Source organism: Calypte anna, chromosome 4A (assembly GCF_003957555.1).
Source record: "Calypte anna isolate BGI_N300 chromosome 4A, bCalAnn1_v1.p, whole genome shotgun sequence".
NCBI lineage: Eukaryota > Metazoa > Chordata > Aves > Apodiformes > Trochilidae > Calypte > Calypte anna.
This window is the reverse complement of record NC_044248.1, coordinates 41,762,789-41,777,423: the sequence shown is the minus strand read 5'-3', so window position 1 is coordinate 41,777,423 and position 14,635 is coordinate 41,762,789. Positions and strand designations below refer to the sequence as shown.

The 14,635-nt window shown below is 36.8% G+C and overlaps 1 protein-coding gene across 7 annotated transcripts in view; it reads left to right on the top strand.

Moving 5' to 3' along the window:
- SGMS2 (sphingomyelin synthase 2) overlaps positions 1 to 7,307 on the top strand; it is a 28,907-nt gene extending 21,600 nt beyond the window's left edge. For all 7 annotated transcript variants that reach the window (XM_030449569.1, XM_030449567.1, XM_030449566.1 and 4 more), the window contains 6 exons: positions 649 to 756; positions 1,290 to 1,935; positions 2,699 to 2,816; positions 3,515 to 3,668; positions 4,839 to 5,005; positions 5,765 to 7,307. In XM_030449569.1, the coding sequence (XP_030305429.1) occupies positions 1,481 to 1,935; positions 2,699 to 2,816; positions 3,515 to 3,668; positions 4,839 to 5,005; positions 5,765 to 5,968 (1,098 nt within the window). In that variant the 5' untranslated portion in view covers positions 649 to 756; positions 1,290 to 1,480 and the 3' untranslated portion in view covers positions 5,969 to 7,307. The remainder of the gene's footprint in view (positions 1 to 648; positions 757 to 1,289; positions 1,936 to 2,698; positions 2,817 to 3,514; positions 3,669 to 4,838; positions 5,006 to 5,764) is intronic.
- Positions 7,308 to 14,635: the final 7,328 nt, after the last annotated feature.

Sequence of the window (14,635 nt, the reverse complement as noted above, 5' to 3'; positions counted from 1 at the left end):
GAAGAACATAATTCATAATAAGTAGATTTAGAAATAGGTGCTTAAAAAAAACAAACCCAACCCAAATGCTTGCACTATGGAAACAGCCATGCAGTAAAGCACGGAGAGGGTGTGCATCTTGGGAGGTGTTAAAAGACACAGCAGGATGAGCAACTTAATCTCATGTCATAGCTGATCCTGGCCAGAGGCCAGAGACCTCCTGAGGTTTCTCCTAACCTTAATTACTCTCTTAAGGCTTCTGATTTTACAGATATGATTCTGACCATTCTCAAAACCTTTGTTCTAGGAAAGACACAAAAGTGAGCAGTGTCTTTGTTTATGCTCTACACATGTGGATTATTGCCAGAATTCCTTGCTCTAGCACTAAAAGATAATAAATAATTGCTATTTAACAGATTCTGTAACTTTCTCTCTTAAAAACTAGTGGTAATTATCTAGGAGGAGAATCTAAGACTGTGATGATGTCAGGATACGATGTATCTTTGAAGAGTATCAGACCCTTTAGTTACCAAAAAGGATCCTCTGGTGTCTGGGAACCAAAGAGTAGAAGAGTTGTAAGATGCCATCCCATGGTTAAGGCAAAACTGCTCAGCAGTGTTCAGAATGATAAAAGAGCTCAAAGATACCTTTTTCTTTTCCCTTGTTTAGGTAGTCACTGGAATCTTGGTGAAGAAAGAAAGAATTCCACAGAACTGGTAAAAGTTGGATTATACCAATAGTCAACTAATACCCTTGAAGCTTTTCCATTCTATCTGGGTAAGTGTAGGGATTTAGTCCTTAAAAGACAGCTTCTGTTGGTGTATTTATAATATTAAATGAGAGAATTGCAAAATCCCTCTCAGGAGGTAGAGGGAGTATCTGCTCAATTTCTACTACTGAAAAGATTTTTATACAGGGTAAGTAATTAATGCTTTTATAAAAGTTGAAATTTAGTACAAATAGATTTATGTTCTTAGTTCTGAGGGCATTTGAGTGACCAGTGCTTCTGTAATACAGCTTTCTTGCTTGCAATTCTTTAGTGTCACATGAGCAAGAAATGTGTTGGCAACCCATTACAGAATGTAGATAAACTTGTAACTTTTAGGTAAATGGCAATTCACTTTAAGCCTGTATTTATATATAGTAATCATAAATATTGAACAGCTAAAAGAAGAATGCAGTTCTGAAAATATTTTAACTGTAGGGAAATAGAATTTTAAACCTATTAAACTCAATCCTGTTTCTGCATAATTTCTTGTACTTAACTCAGATCTGGTTTAAGCAGTTTTTTGGTTTGGGATTTTCTGCAGGTGATACAGCTCTGGAGGAAAGAAAGATTTGTCCTCACAACTTCCTTTACAGTATCTGAACAGTGAAAGCACAATGAACACTTTTTAGAATTTTACAGAAATCATCCAGGAACAAGAACATTGGACTTCGAGGAGTAACAGGCTTCAGAGAGCCCAGATATTGGTCACTGATTTGTCCATAGGGGTTGGGGATGAATACCATAGAGACAGCAAAGCTTGAAGAGCATATGGAGGGTCAGAACAATGACACTTCTAATGGCTACTCACGACCTACTCTCTCAGTCAGTGAAGAGAACAAAAATGGCACCAGCAAACCAAAGGGGCTGTCTAATGGCTTGCGGAAAACATCCAAGAAATATCCTGATTACATCCAGATTTCTATGCCTGCAGAGTCTAGGAACAAATTTCCTCTGGAATGGTGGAAAACAGGCATTGCCTTTGTCTATGCTCTTTTCAACTTGATTTTAACAACTGTCATGATCACTGTGGTCCATGAGAGAGTACCTCCAAAGGAACTAAGCCCTCCCTTGCCTGACAAATTTTTTGATTACATTGATCGTGTGAAATGGGCTTTTTCTGTATCAGAAATAAATGGAATGATACTAGTTGGCTTATGGATACTCCAATGGTTGTTCCTTAGGTACAAGTAAGTAGCTATAGATTTTTTTCTCTGCAGTACATTTTCAGAACATGGTTTCTTTGCTTTGGATAGAAGAAATCTTACTTTAGATTTCTTACTTACTCTTACTTTGGATAAGAAGAAATTTTATTTGTATCAATATTGTAGAATAGGGCTGGCAGGAAAATGACAGAGGTGACTTATTTAGAAAATATTCCAATGTCCATTCTGGATATGGAAACAAAGGTTTCTTCTGTTTCTATTCAATAAAGAAGTAAAATCTGAATTTCTGACAGCTATGTTGCACTAGTCAAACTTAATCTGAGATTAGACTTTTCATAGTGCATTAACTGACATGGCAATGTTTAAACAGAGGAAACGATGGAAAAAATCTTATCCAAATTAGAGGAGGAAGCCAGTGTCCACTGCAGTTAAACTAGAAGCTTTTTTTTTCTTCACTTTCTTAAAGTATACATATTTAAGTGGTTATAATATGGAACTAAAAAGAAAAGGTCTCTGAGTCAAGGAAAGCTATGCCTGACTGCAGCACCTGAGTTAGACTGATGCTATGTTGAATTGGTTGGATGGCTTTGGTGGGAGCTATGTGGTGTTTCTATACTGTTATGAACTGGCAAAACTAAAACCTAAAGGAAGAATTCTTAGTATTTCATTGAGAGAAGCATGTGGGGAAGAGCAGGATTGGATATATCTATAGAATAAAACTAGAGCTCTAACTGTGTATTCTGCATGTAAACTTTGTGCTCAATCCTTTTCCTCCCTTTTCTTCCAGATCAATAGTGGGACGCAGGTTCTTTTTTATAATAGGAACTTTGTATCTCTACCGCTGTATTACCATGTATGTTACCACCTTACCTGTGCCTGGGATGCATTTTCAGTGTGCACCAAAGGTAAGAGCCTTTGCTCCCTAATTCCTCTTTTAGTTTCTGCCTGAACCTTTATGGCTCACTGGAGCAAATAGAAGATAATGTTGCAGGTCTTATTCAGTAGCACAAATTGCTTTGAGTTGAGGTCTTCAGAAACTTAGTGATAAAGTTATGTGATACAGAAAGAGCTTTGAGCTGTAGCTGCACTTAAGATGCTTCAAGTTAAGATACTTTAAAGTACCTATGTTGAAATAGTGCTGCTACCAAATTAGTAAACGTGCTTCTGAGGCTCAAACTAATCATACTGCTGCTGCAGCAGTGATTTTCTTAACGTGGTGGGTTACCTAAGGCCAATATTATTTCACAGACTCAAATGCAAGCTTTTCTTGCAGGATCCTTTTAAGAAAAGACAGTGTTATCAAGTATTTTGGCCTATTTCTCTTTAATGCTTACTTTTGCAGTATATTGTGCATCTCAGTATCATAGAGTGTATATTTTTAAATAGCCTGGGAAAGCATAGACAGAATGCTGGTGTTAGGAAGGTGATCTTTGGCACTTGACAGCTTTAGTAAGCATGCTTATTTGTTTGAGAATATGTAAAAGAAAGCCAGAGAAGATAATTTGTGTCTTTTTCTCTTGTCTCCCTGAATCCATGTTTGGGCAAGAAGTTTACTTGAATCACTTATGGTCTATTTTTTATAACTTTTTTTCTGATGTTGCAGTTGAATGGAGATTCTCAGGCCAAGGTTCAGAGGATCCTGCGACTCATTTCTGGTGGTGGTCTCTCCATAACTGGATCACACATCCTGTGTGGAGACTTCCTCTTTAGTGGTCACACTGTGGTATTAACTCTGATCTACCTGTTCATCAAAGAGTGTAAGTGATGTAATGAGTCCTTTGGCTGCTACCTAATTGCTAGACATATATTTTGGTGGAGTTGTGCTCTGTAAAGGAAAAACTGATTGCTTTCCTTTTTCTGCCTCCCATATAATTAGCAAAATGTTATCTGAGCAAGGACTTCAGACCTGTAATTGCTCTAAATTAGAGATTGCTTATGATGTTCTTTTATGCACTTGGGATGATATGTCTTTGGTACTGGATGAATTCTGAGGTTTCTGTTATTTCTGGCTTGGTGGATTTTTTGCTCTGCTCTTCCTCTCATCCTTTGCTGCCTCTTATTGCCCTGCACTCCAGAATTGTTTCCTAGAATAATTATGTACATTTTTAGCCTTGGTATCTCTCTCTGTACTGGAGATGTTTTCATCAACTTCTTGATGATTTGGTGCCTTTTTTTTTTCCCTTTTGTTAAGAAAAAAAAAATCAGTAAGTACAGATTTGTCTGCAATGTTTTAGGGTAGCTTAAGAGAAGGTACTGTCTTGACACACCAAAATTTCAGTCCTCCTACAGTAATGATTTTGCACAGGCCTTTAAAACATCCTCAACTACAACTGGGGAGGCTTGTTCAGTAATTTTTCTACTGATACTGTATGAAAATAAAGGCAGACCATTACTCCACAAGGCAAGGTGTGCCAAAACCTCCCACTGTGAGGGAAATAAAGCCCTTCAGCTTGCCAGGAGTTATGAATGGGCACTGTGGCACTCAAGGCATTTCAAGAAGGACAGGGGAACTTTTCCACTGAAGTGGCTTAAATGCATTTTGAAAAATAGTTTCACTCTCATTTGTTAATCTTTAATGACAGGGTTGAAATTCCCATACTGTACAGCCCTGCACAGTGTATTCTGTTTCACGGAACAGAGGTTTCATGCAAAGTAGTTCAAGCCTAGGAATTGGGGAGTATTTTGTTGTGATTTCTGCTCAAGTTTTCACTTGAGTGTAAGTTAACTTGGGAATAGGTTGTAAAAAGAGCAGAGATTCAGTACCACCAATTAAAAGAACTGGAGTGTCTATCTTATCTCTTGGTTATATTTAGTGGCCATAATGAAATTACCTTTTAAAAATATCTTCCCTTTTTGGATTGTGGATAATAAGGTATGTAGCTTTTTTTGTGTGAGTTTTTGTTTCATATTGCCTCACTATTTCACAGATTCACCACGTCATTTCTGGTGGTATCACTTAATCTGCTGGCTGATGAGTGCTGCTGGCATCATTTGTATCCTTGTTGCCCATGAACACTACACCATAGATGTCATCATTGCTTACTATATCACCACACGGCTTTTCTGGTGGTACCACTCCATGGCTAATGAAAAGGTGAGTGCCAAATACCTATAGAATCAATGCAGAGGTTGCATTTGTTAATACTGCCCAGAGGTTAAGTAAAAAGATCTTAATTTTAAAATAAAAATAGAGGTTCCATGTTGAGTTGAAAGAAATGGGGTGAGGAGTTTCACGTCGCTGTGGTTTAAGGAAATATTTAATGGGTTAAGCTGCTCATATTAAATCTGTGTCTAAGTCATTTCAAAATTTATTTTTTTAAATTCCTGATATTCTGGCTTGAAAACCTTTTTTGTCCTTGAAGATTTTATTGCTGTATGGGATTTGTTTGTCTAAGCTTATGAATAAAAAGTTCAGCTATAAAATTCCTGTCCAACCTAAATTACCTAGACCATCCTGAAATTCTAGGGACACTTCTATAAATGTAACCAAAAGTGTATTACTCAGAAGGCATCTGCTGCAGTTGTTGCAGGGACACTTTGGAGTTGGAGCATATCTCTCAAGCCATTTTAATCTAGTTTTTAACTGTTAGTCATGACTGGAAACATTTTCAAAAAAGGCCTGGGTGCTTTGCATCCCTAATTTTTTTTTACAGCAGCAAAGCATCCCCTCATGTTGCAGATGCTCAGTTTGTAGTATACCTATGGACCACAGTCCATCTCCATACTCTGTTTTTTCTAGGCTAAATGCACCTCTACTGCATTTTTGTAGTTGTTTTGGCTATTGTCATTTGATTATATTGCTTTAAACTGATTGTTTTTCCTTTTTTCTCTTAACCCACTTGTGCCAATACAGACTTTAAAGGTTTCTTCGCAGACAAATTTTCTCTCTCGAGCGTGGTGGTATCCAATATTTTATTTCTTTGAGAAGAATGTGCAAGGCTCTGTTCCTTGCAGCTTTTCCTGGCCAGTATCTTGGCCTCCCAGCTGCTTCAAATCTTCCTGCAAAAAGTATTCACGGGTTCAGAAGACAGGAGAAGACAATGAAAAATCTACCTGAAGAAAGGCAGGAAAGCATCTGCTCTGTTTCTTTACCAAAACATTAATGCTGTAACCAAAGTTCTTAAGAGGACTACACTGTAACTGAAAAAGTGGACCAAGCTTCTGTGCAATGGATTGGAAAGACAGTTGTAGATGCAGGAATTGCCATTTCATGTGTTTTCCTATCATCAGGCTGTGCAGACCTGTTCTACTCTGCAGTGCTTATAGTATGCACCACTGATGGGATTTTTTTTTTTTAATTAAAGACAAGATGGAGCAGGACTTTGCTGTACTAAGGAGACAGAGGTGCCAAAGACCACATTAACACTTTTCATTATTATCTCTCACTCATCCACAGAAGCACCCTAAAATCTCATCTTCAGAGTTCTGGAGTGCAGAAGGGCAAAAACATGATGAAATGTAAAGGCACAGTATCAGAGGATTGAGGTATATAAAAAACACAATTCTGGGAAGTGGTTTGTTGGATTATTCTTGCTAATATAGTAAGGTCTTTGTGAGACTGGTACAGCTGGGAGCAAGTCTTGACCTTTTTGTACTCTGTGGATATGAATACCTTATGACCCTACAATGCTACTTGCCACCATTCTTTCCCATATATTCTGCTACATACCAATTTTTACATTTTTATTAGTAATTTTATATTTAAACTTGAACTGCCTGAGGGCTTTACAAATTAGGACTAGCTGCTAACATCAGAGCTCAAGGAATATAAAATTTTGAAAAAGGACAGAGTTGCAAAATCTAAATCTCTAATTGCAGCTTGGCCTTGTGTATATAGCTATACAGTGCCTGTTGGTGTATGTATATGTATATACACACAGGCACACATTGTAGTTCAACACACACTAAACAAAAGTGCTTACTGGAAAGTGTGATTGTACAGTTCTTAATTCAGGCAAAAGTCCTACAGATCTCACCTGCTTGAGGAATGCAAAGCCAGGTCCAAAATGGGGCTATATTTAAAATAAACCTCTTGATTTTAGTAGTTCTTGCCAAAACTATGTAGCAAGGTTGCCTGAGAGCCATAGTTGTGCATTGGATTTCAGTTTTACATCTTGGCACATTTTTCTGGGACTTAATTTAAAAAAAAAACCAACCCAGAACGTGCCAAGGTGAATACCTACAGGAATAACATTTCTGCAGTTATTACCTTATTACCTAAAACCATTTCATATTAATTGACACTGGTAGAACTCACATGCAGATTCCTTTCCCTCCCATCCTTCCCCCAGGCTTCACTCCAACCAAGATGGATATTTAAGGAAGTTGGCTGAGAATGTGGGAAATTACCACGAAAAACCTGTAACAAAAGCTCCAATTAATGCCTACCTGGTTCCTGTTGGTTTTTATTGTTTTGTATTGTTGGGAAAGAAAATTAGCATACTATGTTCTGTATTGTTTTCTGCAGTTAACTCAATTTTTATTTTCCAATGTTGAGGAAAACCTGATAGCAAAGATTAAACTGCCTTATGTTGGTTTAATAGAAATATAAAGGAAATGTTGCTATTTTAAGAATGTCTTGAATGGAGTGACAAGTGTGAACACAGCTTAAATAATGACAACTTGGTTTTTTAAAGTGCAGTTAAAGTTATAAAATGCAATACAGAATATTCAGATATATTTTTTTTGCATTTAAGGGGATCAATTGCTATAGTTTGTACACAAAGAATATTAATGTGCATTTCAAATATTTTTGTGCGTTATCAAAAGAATACAATAAACAATGTTCCTTACAATACATCCTTGGTAAAGTTTAGCTAAGGAAGAAATTCTGCTGATGTTTGGTTTTGTTATTTAAAACAAGCTTCTTAGAGTCTTTTAATGTGCCCCACAAAGCTCTGCTGTGTACATGTGCATACTTGTGCTTTCATTTGCTTGATACTAGCAGACCCTGAGGAGCTAAAAAGCCAGTATCAAAACGTTTATGTAATAAATAATAAGTCCCTTTTCTTTATCATAGATGAATCTGTTCAGTGGCAGTCTGTAAATCTCTCAAGACACTTGTTTTATCAATCCTACTTCAAAGAGCATAATATTTTTGAAGCTGGATTCTAAGTTTTGTGGTATCTTAGTAAGTGTCATGTTAAGTCACTTATATCAATCTTTTTTAAAATTAATTAGTGGCAACCATACCTTGAATATGACATATTGGAACACTTGTGAACAAGAAGCTTAAATGGTGGTTTTCATCTGAATAATAGTCATTGACATGCAGACAATTAGCTGTCTAGAGTAAGCACCACCATGTCTCAGTGGCATTTCTGTAATATATCTGCAAAGCAGAATTTCTTCATGCAGGATGATGTTTAGGGTTTTTTTTTGCACTTATTCCTGTTTCTGGAAGGAAAAAATATGGAAGTGGTGAAACAGAAGCAAGGAAAAAATGTGCTTTAGTTGGGCAGTATGAGCTTTCATTCTGCTCCTGAATTTGATGGAAACTTTGATTGAAGTATAAAGGGAAGGTTTAAATTGCTGCCTTATTTGATTCCTGTTCTGGCTTGGCTCTCCCTTAAGTGCTTAAAATTTTCTCCATTGTATCAGAGCCCTCCAAATGGGTGTGTGTGGTTAACTAGCAGAAAACTCTACTTTACTATCTCAATTTTAAACTGTTTTTGCAAACTTGGATGGTAGAGATGTATCTGGAGACTCTTCAGGCCTGTATGTAAGGTGATGAAATGGGGTAAGTATCAGTATATGCTGTAGTAATTAATCCAATACAAACCACAGCTGGTACATAAAAATCACTAATTCTAAGAACTGAGTGATGATTGTATATAAATACTATGAAGCTGAAAACATGGTTTCATCCTAAGAGGAAAAAGGATGGCAGTTGGGAAAAAGAATAGGAGAACCTCAGAGTTCCCTCAATACACTGATCATTTGATTGCTGGTTTATTTGGGCTGTTTATGCCCAGGGTTTTGCAGTATGTTTCTGTAATTATTTTTTCTTGGAGTTACAATACTGATCTTCCTTACAGATGTCACATGGGCTGTACCTGTGCTGTGATTTTGTACCAAAGAGCATTTACACATTGAACTTCCCAGAAACATTAAAAAAAAAAAAAAAAAGCACACTTGTACTCCTGGCAACTCCGTCTGACTTAGCTGGTGGTGGGTGCTTTGCATTTATGAAACAAGCTTCCTTAAATGCCTAAATTCAACTTAGAGCTGAATTTAAAAGGTTAACTTGAGCATTTAAAGAACTGTGCTGCCACGTGGTCGTGCTAAAGATGCTTTATTCCAGTGCCAGGAATTATTAACACGTACTTGAAACCACTGTGAAATGGCATTTTAAGGCAATGTGCTTAGCACTCCCGTGTGGATGTAAATGGTAGTAAAGGCTCATGGTTACTCACTGCTGGTATCTTGGAATAACAAGATACAGATGGGGGAGTAGTAAGAAGCTGTGCTGAAGGTTGTTGAGAACTTTAGTCCTGGATTTGCTTCCCTCCTTAAAAAGGGGAGGGAGGAGAGGAGAAAAAAAAGGGAAGAAATCAAGAGTGTATTTGCAGGATAAGATACACTGCCTACATGTGATAGAGAAATAAAGCTCAGTAACAGGGATGGGACTGGGAGGTATTTTAGGAAATGAGAGAGAATTCTCTTAATGAGATTATTGCAAATCCACTTATCTGTATCTGAATCTGTTCCAACTCTCCAGCTCTGGCTTTCTCCCATCAGTAGTATCTGGCCAGACAATTTAGCTTAAGCTTTTGGGTAATAACCCAATTCTTTTTCTTATTTCAGTAGATATAAAGTATAATTTATAGTTGTACAGACCACATTCATTAACTTCAGTGCAAGGTGAAGACTTTCCATTTATTTTAAATGAACTTTCCCACTTCTTTTAATTAAAAAACCCCCTTTAAACCAACAAATGAAAAGATTCATGGGGTAATTATGAAAACATCCAATTTATCACCTGTTCTGGGACCATTTTTCAGCTTCATTGTCAACTTGATGCTTTTACAGTGTATGCATTTTGGACTTAATTAGGAAAGCTCACAAAATTAGAGTGATAATTTAAGACTAAACACTCTGAGCTTAAGTGTTGTATACCAGGCATTGTAAAACCTAGGTCTTAATTTCAGTCACTGAAAATGGGGTCTTAAAAATAAATACTTCTGGGCTTTTGTTCTATTATGTGCAAGAAAAATGAAAAGATGGAGACATTTAAGTAGCTGGTGGTCATATGTTGCCTTTTAAATGAAATTGAGCTACAGGTGCACCTAAATTCTAAGTAATAGAGAATTAAATTGTTTATATGTAAGAGTGCTGAAAAAAAACCCCAGAAGGAAGTGGGCAGTACTAAGCATTTAATTCTACAGTACTAATGTGTCTTGTGCTATGGACTGTACTGCTTCTCATCCATAACTTAGAAAATAAAAACAAAACCCAGCTCAGGAAGAGACAATCTTTAAATACTTTAAAGTTTCCATTAGCAAATTTTCCTGAGCTTTTCCACCAAGATGTTACTAGTATTTCTAAACCAAGGAGAAAGTCTTGCAATGCTTAAAGCACACTGAGCTCTTCCTAGCTGGCTCAAGTTTCCATGGATTTAACCATTTGATTAAATCTTTATTAAGCCAGGAAGTAGCACATAAGAATCTCAGGCTAGGTACAGTCAAATATTGCAGGAGAAAGTTCTAGTTCTGAACTCATCTCCTATTTCAGTAGATATTCTTCCCTAGGAAACCACTTGGAATGCCTGAATGATGTTTTAAGAGGAAGTAACAATACTGTGCAGTCTCCAGTGTGTATTTGAAACACTGGTGTTGAGGAGACCTCTGATTTTCCTTGTGAGCTCTTTTCAGACTGGCCAAAGGTGGCAATAGCTGGAGAGTGTAGTTGCAATCACAAACCAGAAGAGGGCTGAAAAGGGCACTGCTGTATAAAACCATCCATCAGAGAGCTGTGCTGGAATTCAGTGGAGTATGCTGGTAATTCAGGCTTGGGCTTTGCCTTTAAAATTAGTAGGTTAGTTCTCTTTTTAAATTATTACTATTATTATCAATTTTTTTATTAGGGATGGCAGGAGTGCTGAGAATATCAAAAGGAAATTTATATCTCCATGCTTATTTTTTAAGTGTTTGTGTATAGGCCTTAATGTTGCTAAACTCCAGCCCTTTTTCCATTTCCAGTAACTTTGTTACTTGTGTAAAAATTGGTTTTGCATTCCACTTTTTTCCACTTTGCTGCCACTCAAAATGCTGCTTATGCTTTAGCCTTGGCTGCTTTGGGCTCCTGTCTGTCTCTACCTGCTTCTATGAACTGCCTTTTAAAAAGGCTCACTAGAGAATAGTAGGGTTTATATTTGAGAAGGCTCCAAAATCAACACCAAGCCAAAAGACATTCAGGTCAGACACATCTGTGCACAGTTTTGAAATTTCAGCTTATTTTGAAGTAAAAATACGACATCCCAAGGCATACTTCTTATCTCAGGAACCACTTCTTGCATATGTTTGGTACTTATTTGTGCTTATTTTCCCAAGTGAGGAGAACATGTGTGAAATGTGAAATTCTGGGGTTTGGGAGGTCAGGGTCACACCAAGGAACCTCAAAGGATAAGAGGAAATAACAGTTTCCTGGCTCTGCTTCTCGTGCTCTTCATGTGACTTTAAGGAGAACTCTAAAGAATTCTACAAAAATATTACAGGACTTCACTTCTATGCAACATGGTTGATGGCTGACAGCTTTTCTTGCCTGGTTTCTCCTAGGTTGGATCCATAGTTCTGTGCCTGGATTAGAGCTATGTATCCAACCTGGGGGAAAAAAAATAAATAAGGCAAGATAAGCCATTGCCTGCTGAGGTAATACAGGAATGCTGTAATGCTTGTATGGTAAGAAGCTAATACATGTCCTTTTTTTATAGCTTTAGGGTCCAGTTCTACAAACTACAGCACAAGGCTACAGTAAAAATGATACTTAGAGATGTCTTGTGCTGCAGTTTCTACAAATGTTTGCAAACTCAGCCTCACTTTTACATAAAGTGTTCCTCACAGGCAAGAGTTAGTTGCAAAGTTTATGTTGCAAAACTTTCAGGATTGCACTTTCTAGCAGGTGTCAGCTCGTGTGTGTGTTTATTGTGTCAAAACCAACCCTAAAAACCAGACAACAAAACCCCCACAAATCCAATCTATTGCACTAGTCGTACTTTAAAAAAAGAGCAATAATGTGAGCATCTTGTAGCTTTTCTCTTCAAAGGTGCTATCTGTCATGATGACTTGAAGTGTTGACCATGAATTTGGTAAAAACACGTTAAGGAGATTTTCCTGTGTGGTTTACTCAGCATATTAAATTGAAAATCTTTTATGGTCAGCCTTTGTACTAGGAAATGCAATACTTTGGTGGACTATTTACATGACCACACATAACTAAAAATCAAAAATCTGTGTCCATTGTGGTGCTAATGGTGACCAATGGGTGCTCTCTCACCCATGAACATTAAGGAAAGCTGTTGTGACACCTTTTCAATAAAGCAAAATTTCTTTACATTTTAAGCCTGTTCCAAATGCTTTTTGTAGAAATATTACTGTCTTCTGTTTTATATAAAAGCAGCAAAATAGGAAGTATTTTTAATGCAGGAAAACCTTAGGAATGTACATGGGTCTAGACTATATGTCCAAGATGAAATTTTCATGCATACTTAGGGATCTCTGCAACTCTGTGTAAAATATAAGAACTCTGTTGGGTAGGATTAAGGCATAAGCTAATAATTTTAAAATAAGTCTTTGGTTTCCTCATCATAGTTGAAACCTTGAAGACAGAGAGTGAGGATGTAAAATGGACAAAATTATATTCAGAGAACACTGATTATTCTTTTACTGAAACTTATGAAAAGTAAACTTGTGAAGGAAAATGACCCCATAACCTTATGTAAAGAACAGTAGTGAAACTTGGCATAATTTTAAAGGCAATGCATAGTAGGACATGATAAAAACATAAAAGAACTGTGAAGTAGGATTACTTAGGTTCTGGAATAGCAAAATAATATTCTTACAGGTAGTATGGTCCAGTCTGGAACCCTGCAGCACAATTCTCTGCTCTAAAGTGATCACACCTTGAGGTTTTGGTCACTAAACTTTTATCTTTCATATTCTGGAATAAGTTCTGAATCACTTGCACCTGGTGCTTCAACGAATAAATGAGCTCCTCTAAGTTCTGTTTCATAGAACTTTGCCAGTGCAACCAATATGCCAGGTCTAAATTAACTTAAAGCAGAAACAAACCCACTATTTAGGCTAAAAGCAGGGCTGGCTGGGTTTTTGCAAAGATGGATATTTTAGTAACAAAAGTCTGAATTGTGTGTTACTTCCCTCAGGGATTTCTTTAATAGTAGGACATTTGGAAGAGCCAATGATAGAACAAAGTCAGCCATAACAGCTCTAAACCACACTGAAATGTAACTTTCCTATCTTTTGATTACTAGATACTTCAGAGAAACCTCTTTGTCTTTTTTTAGTTTACAAAAAAAGTGCAATATTTACAGAAACACTGAGGTCAGTGTTGATCTCATGTTGAACTGCTCAGCAAAAATGAAACCTAGGTGAGCATGTGATGGGCCCTGGACTGGGCAGATTTTCAACATTAGTGTCTGCTGTGAGTTACCCAAATGGCTTTGTCAGAACATTCGAATATTTTCAATATCCCTTCAACAAGGAGAATGGTTCTGTGAATAAAGTGCCTGTGGAAATAGAAATCCACAAGTTGCCTGCAAGCTTAAATAAGGTATATAAAAACACAGCCCATACTTGAAGAGAATGGGTGCTAACTCAACAACCGTGTAGAATAACAGGTCAAAAGTCATGGGCGCTGATAGGTTTCCAAGGATAAAATTGGGAGAGGAATATTACATTGCTTTTCAGATTTTACTGTTAATTACATTTCCAATGCTTCTGCTTGGGTCTTAACTCTGTACCATGGTTATCTTTGAAGAAAAATCAGTTCATTACTTTTAAAACACTGGTTTTTATAGAGTCTTTAGTGGTTTTTTAGTGGTTTCATTTGTTAATGGTTTTTTGTTTGTTTCCTTGTTATATGGAGGGGTTTTTTACCTCTTAGAAGCACAGTGACCAAATGCTTTGGTTACTCAGTTTAGGGCAAAACAGTTTGAGGAATGGACTCTCCTTAAGTGCAGAACTAAACAGAGGTGGTTTTTATTACAGTGGTACTAGAACTGAAGAGGAACATTTTCCAAGGGAAGCATTACAGTGCTAAAACTTGTGTATGTATTTATTTGGTGTATGCAGAATATTAGTAAAGCCCTTGGTTTTATTTTGCTGTTAATCTTATGCTTTAAAAAGAGGCTATTTGGTTCTAATTTTAATTGGGAAAGAGAAGGCAAATGAGGAAAGCAAAGAAGTTTTTAGTGCTGTTTCTCAGTTAAGAAAGAAGTGAGGCTACATTACTCTTCTGTAAAAAAACTTCAGCTGTGCTGGATAGCTTTGCTTCTTATTTGCAGACTGTAGGGCTTAAACTTTCCTTGTGACTCAGATCTAAAATGTCTTTGGATCAGATAAACTGTCACCTGTTTTTTCTATATTTTTCTAATAGATGCTTTTTGTTATTGTACATTATAATTAACCACAATTTCTGCCAGATATGGGTAAAAAAGCTGCATTCTGTCTTACCAATTTAAACATGTGATCTTAGTTTTTCTACTTTG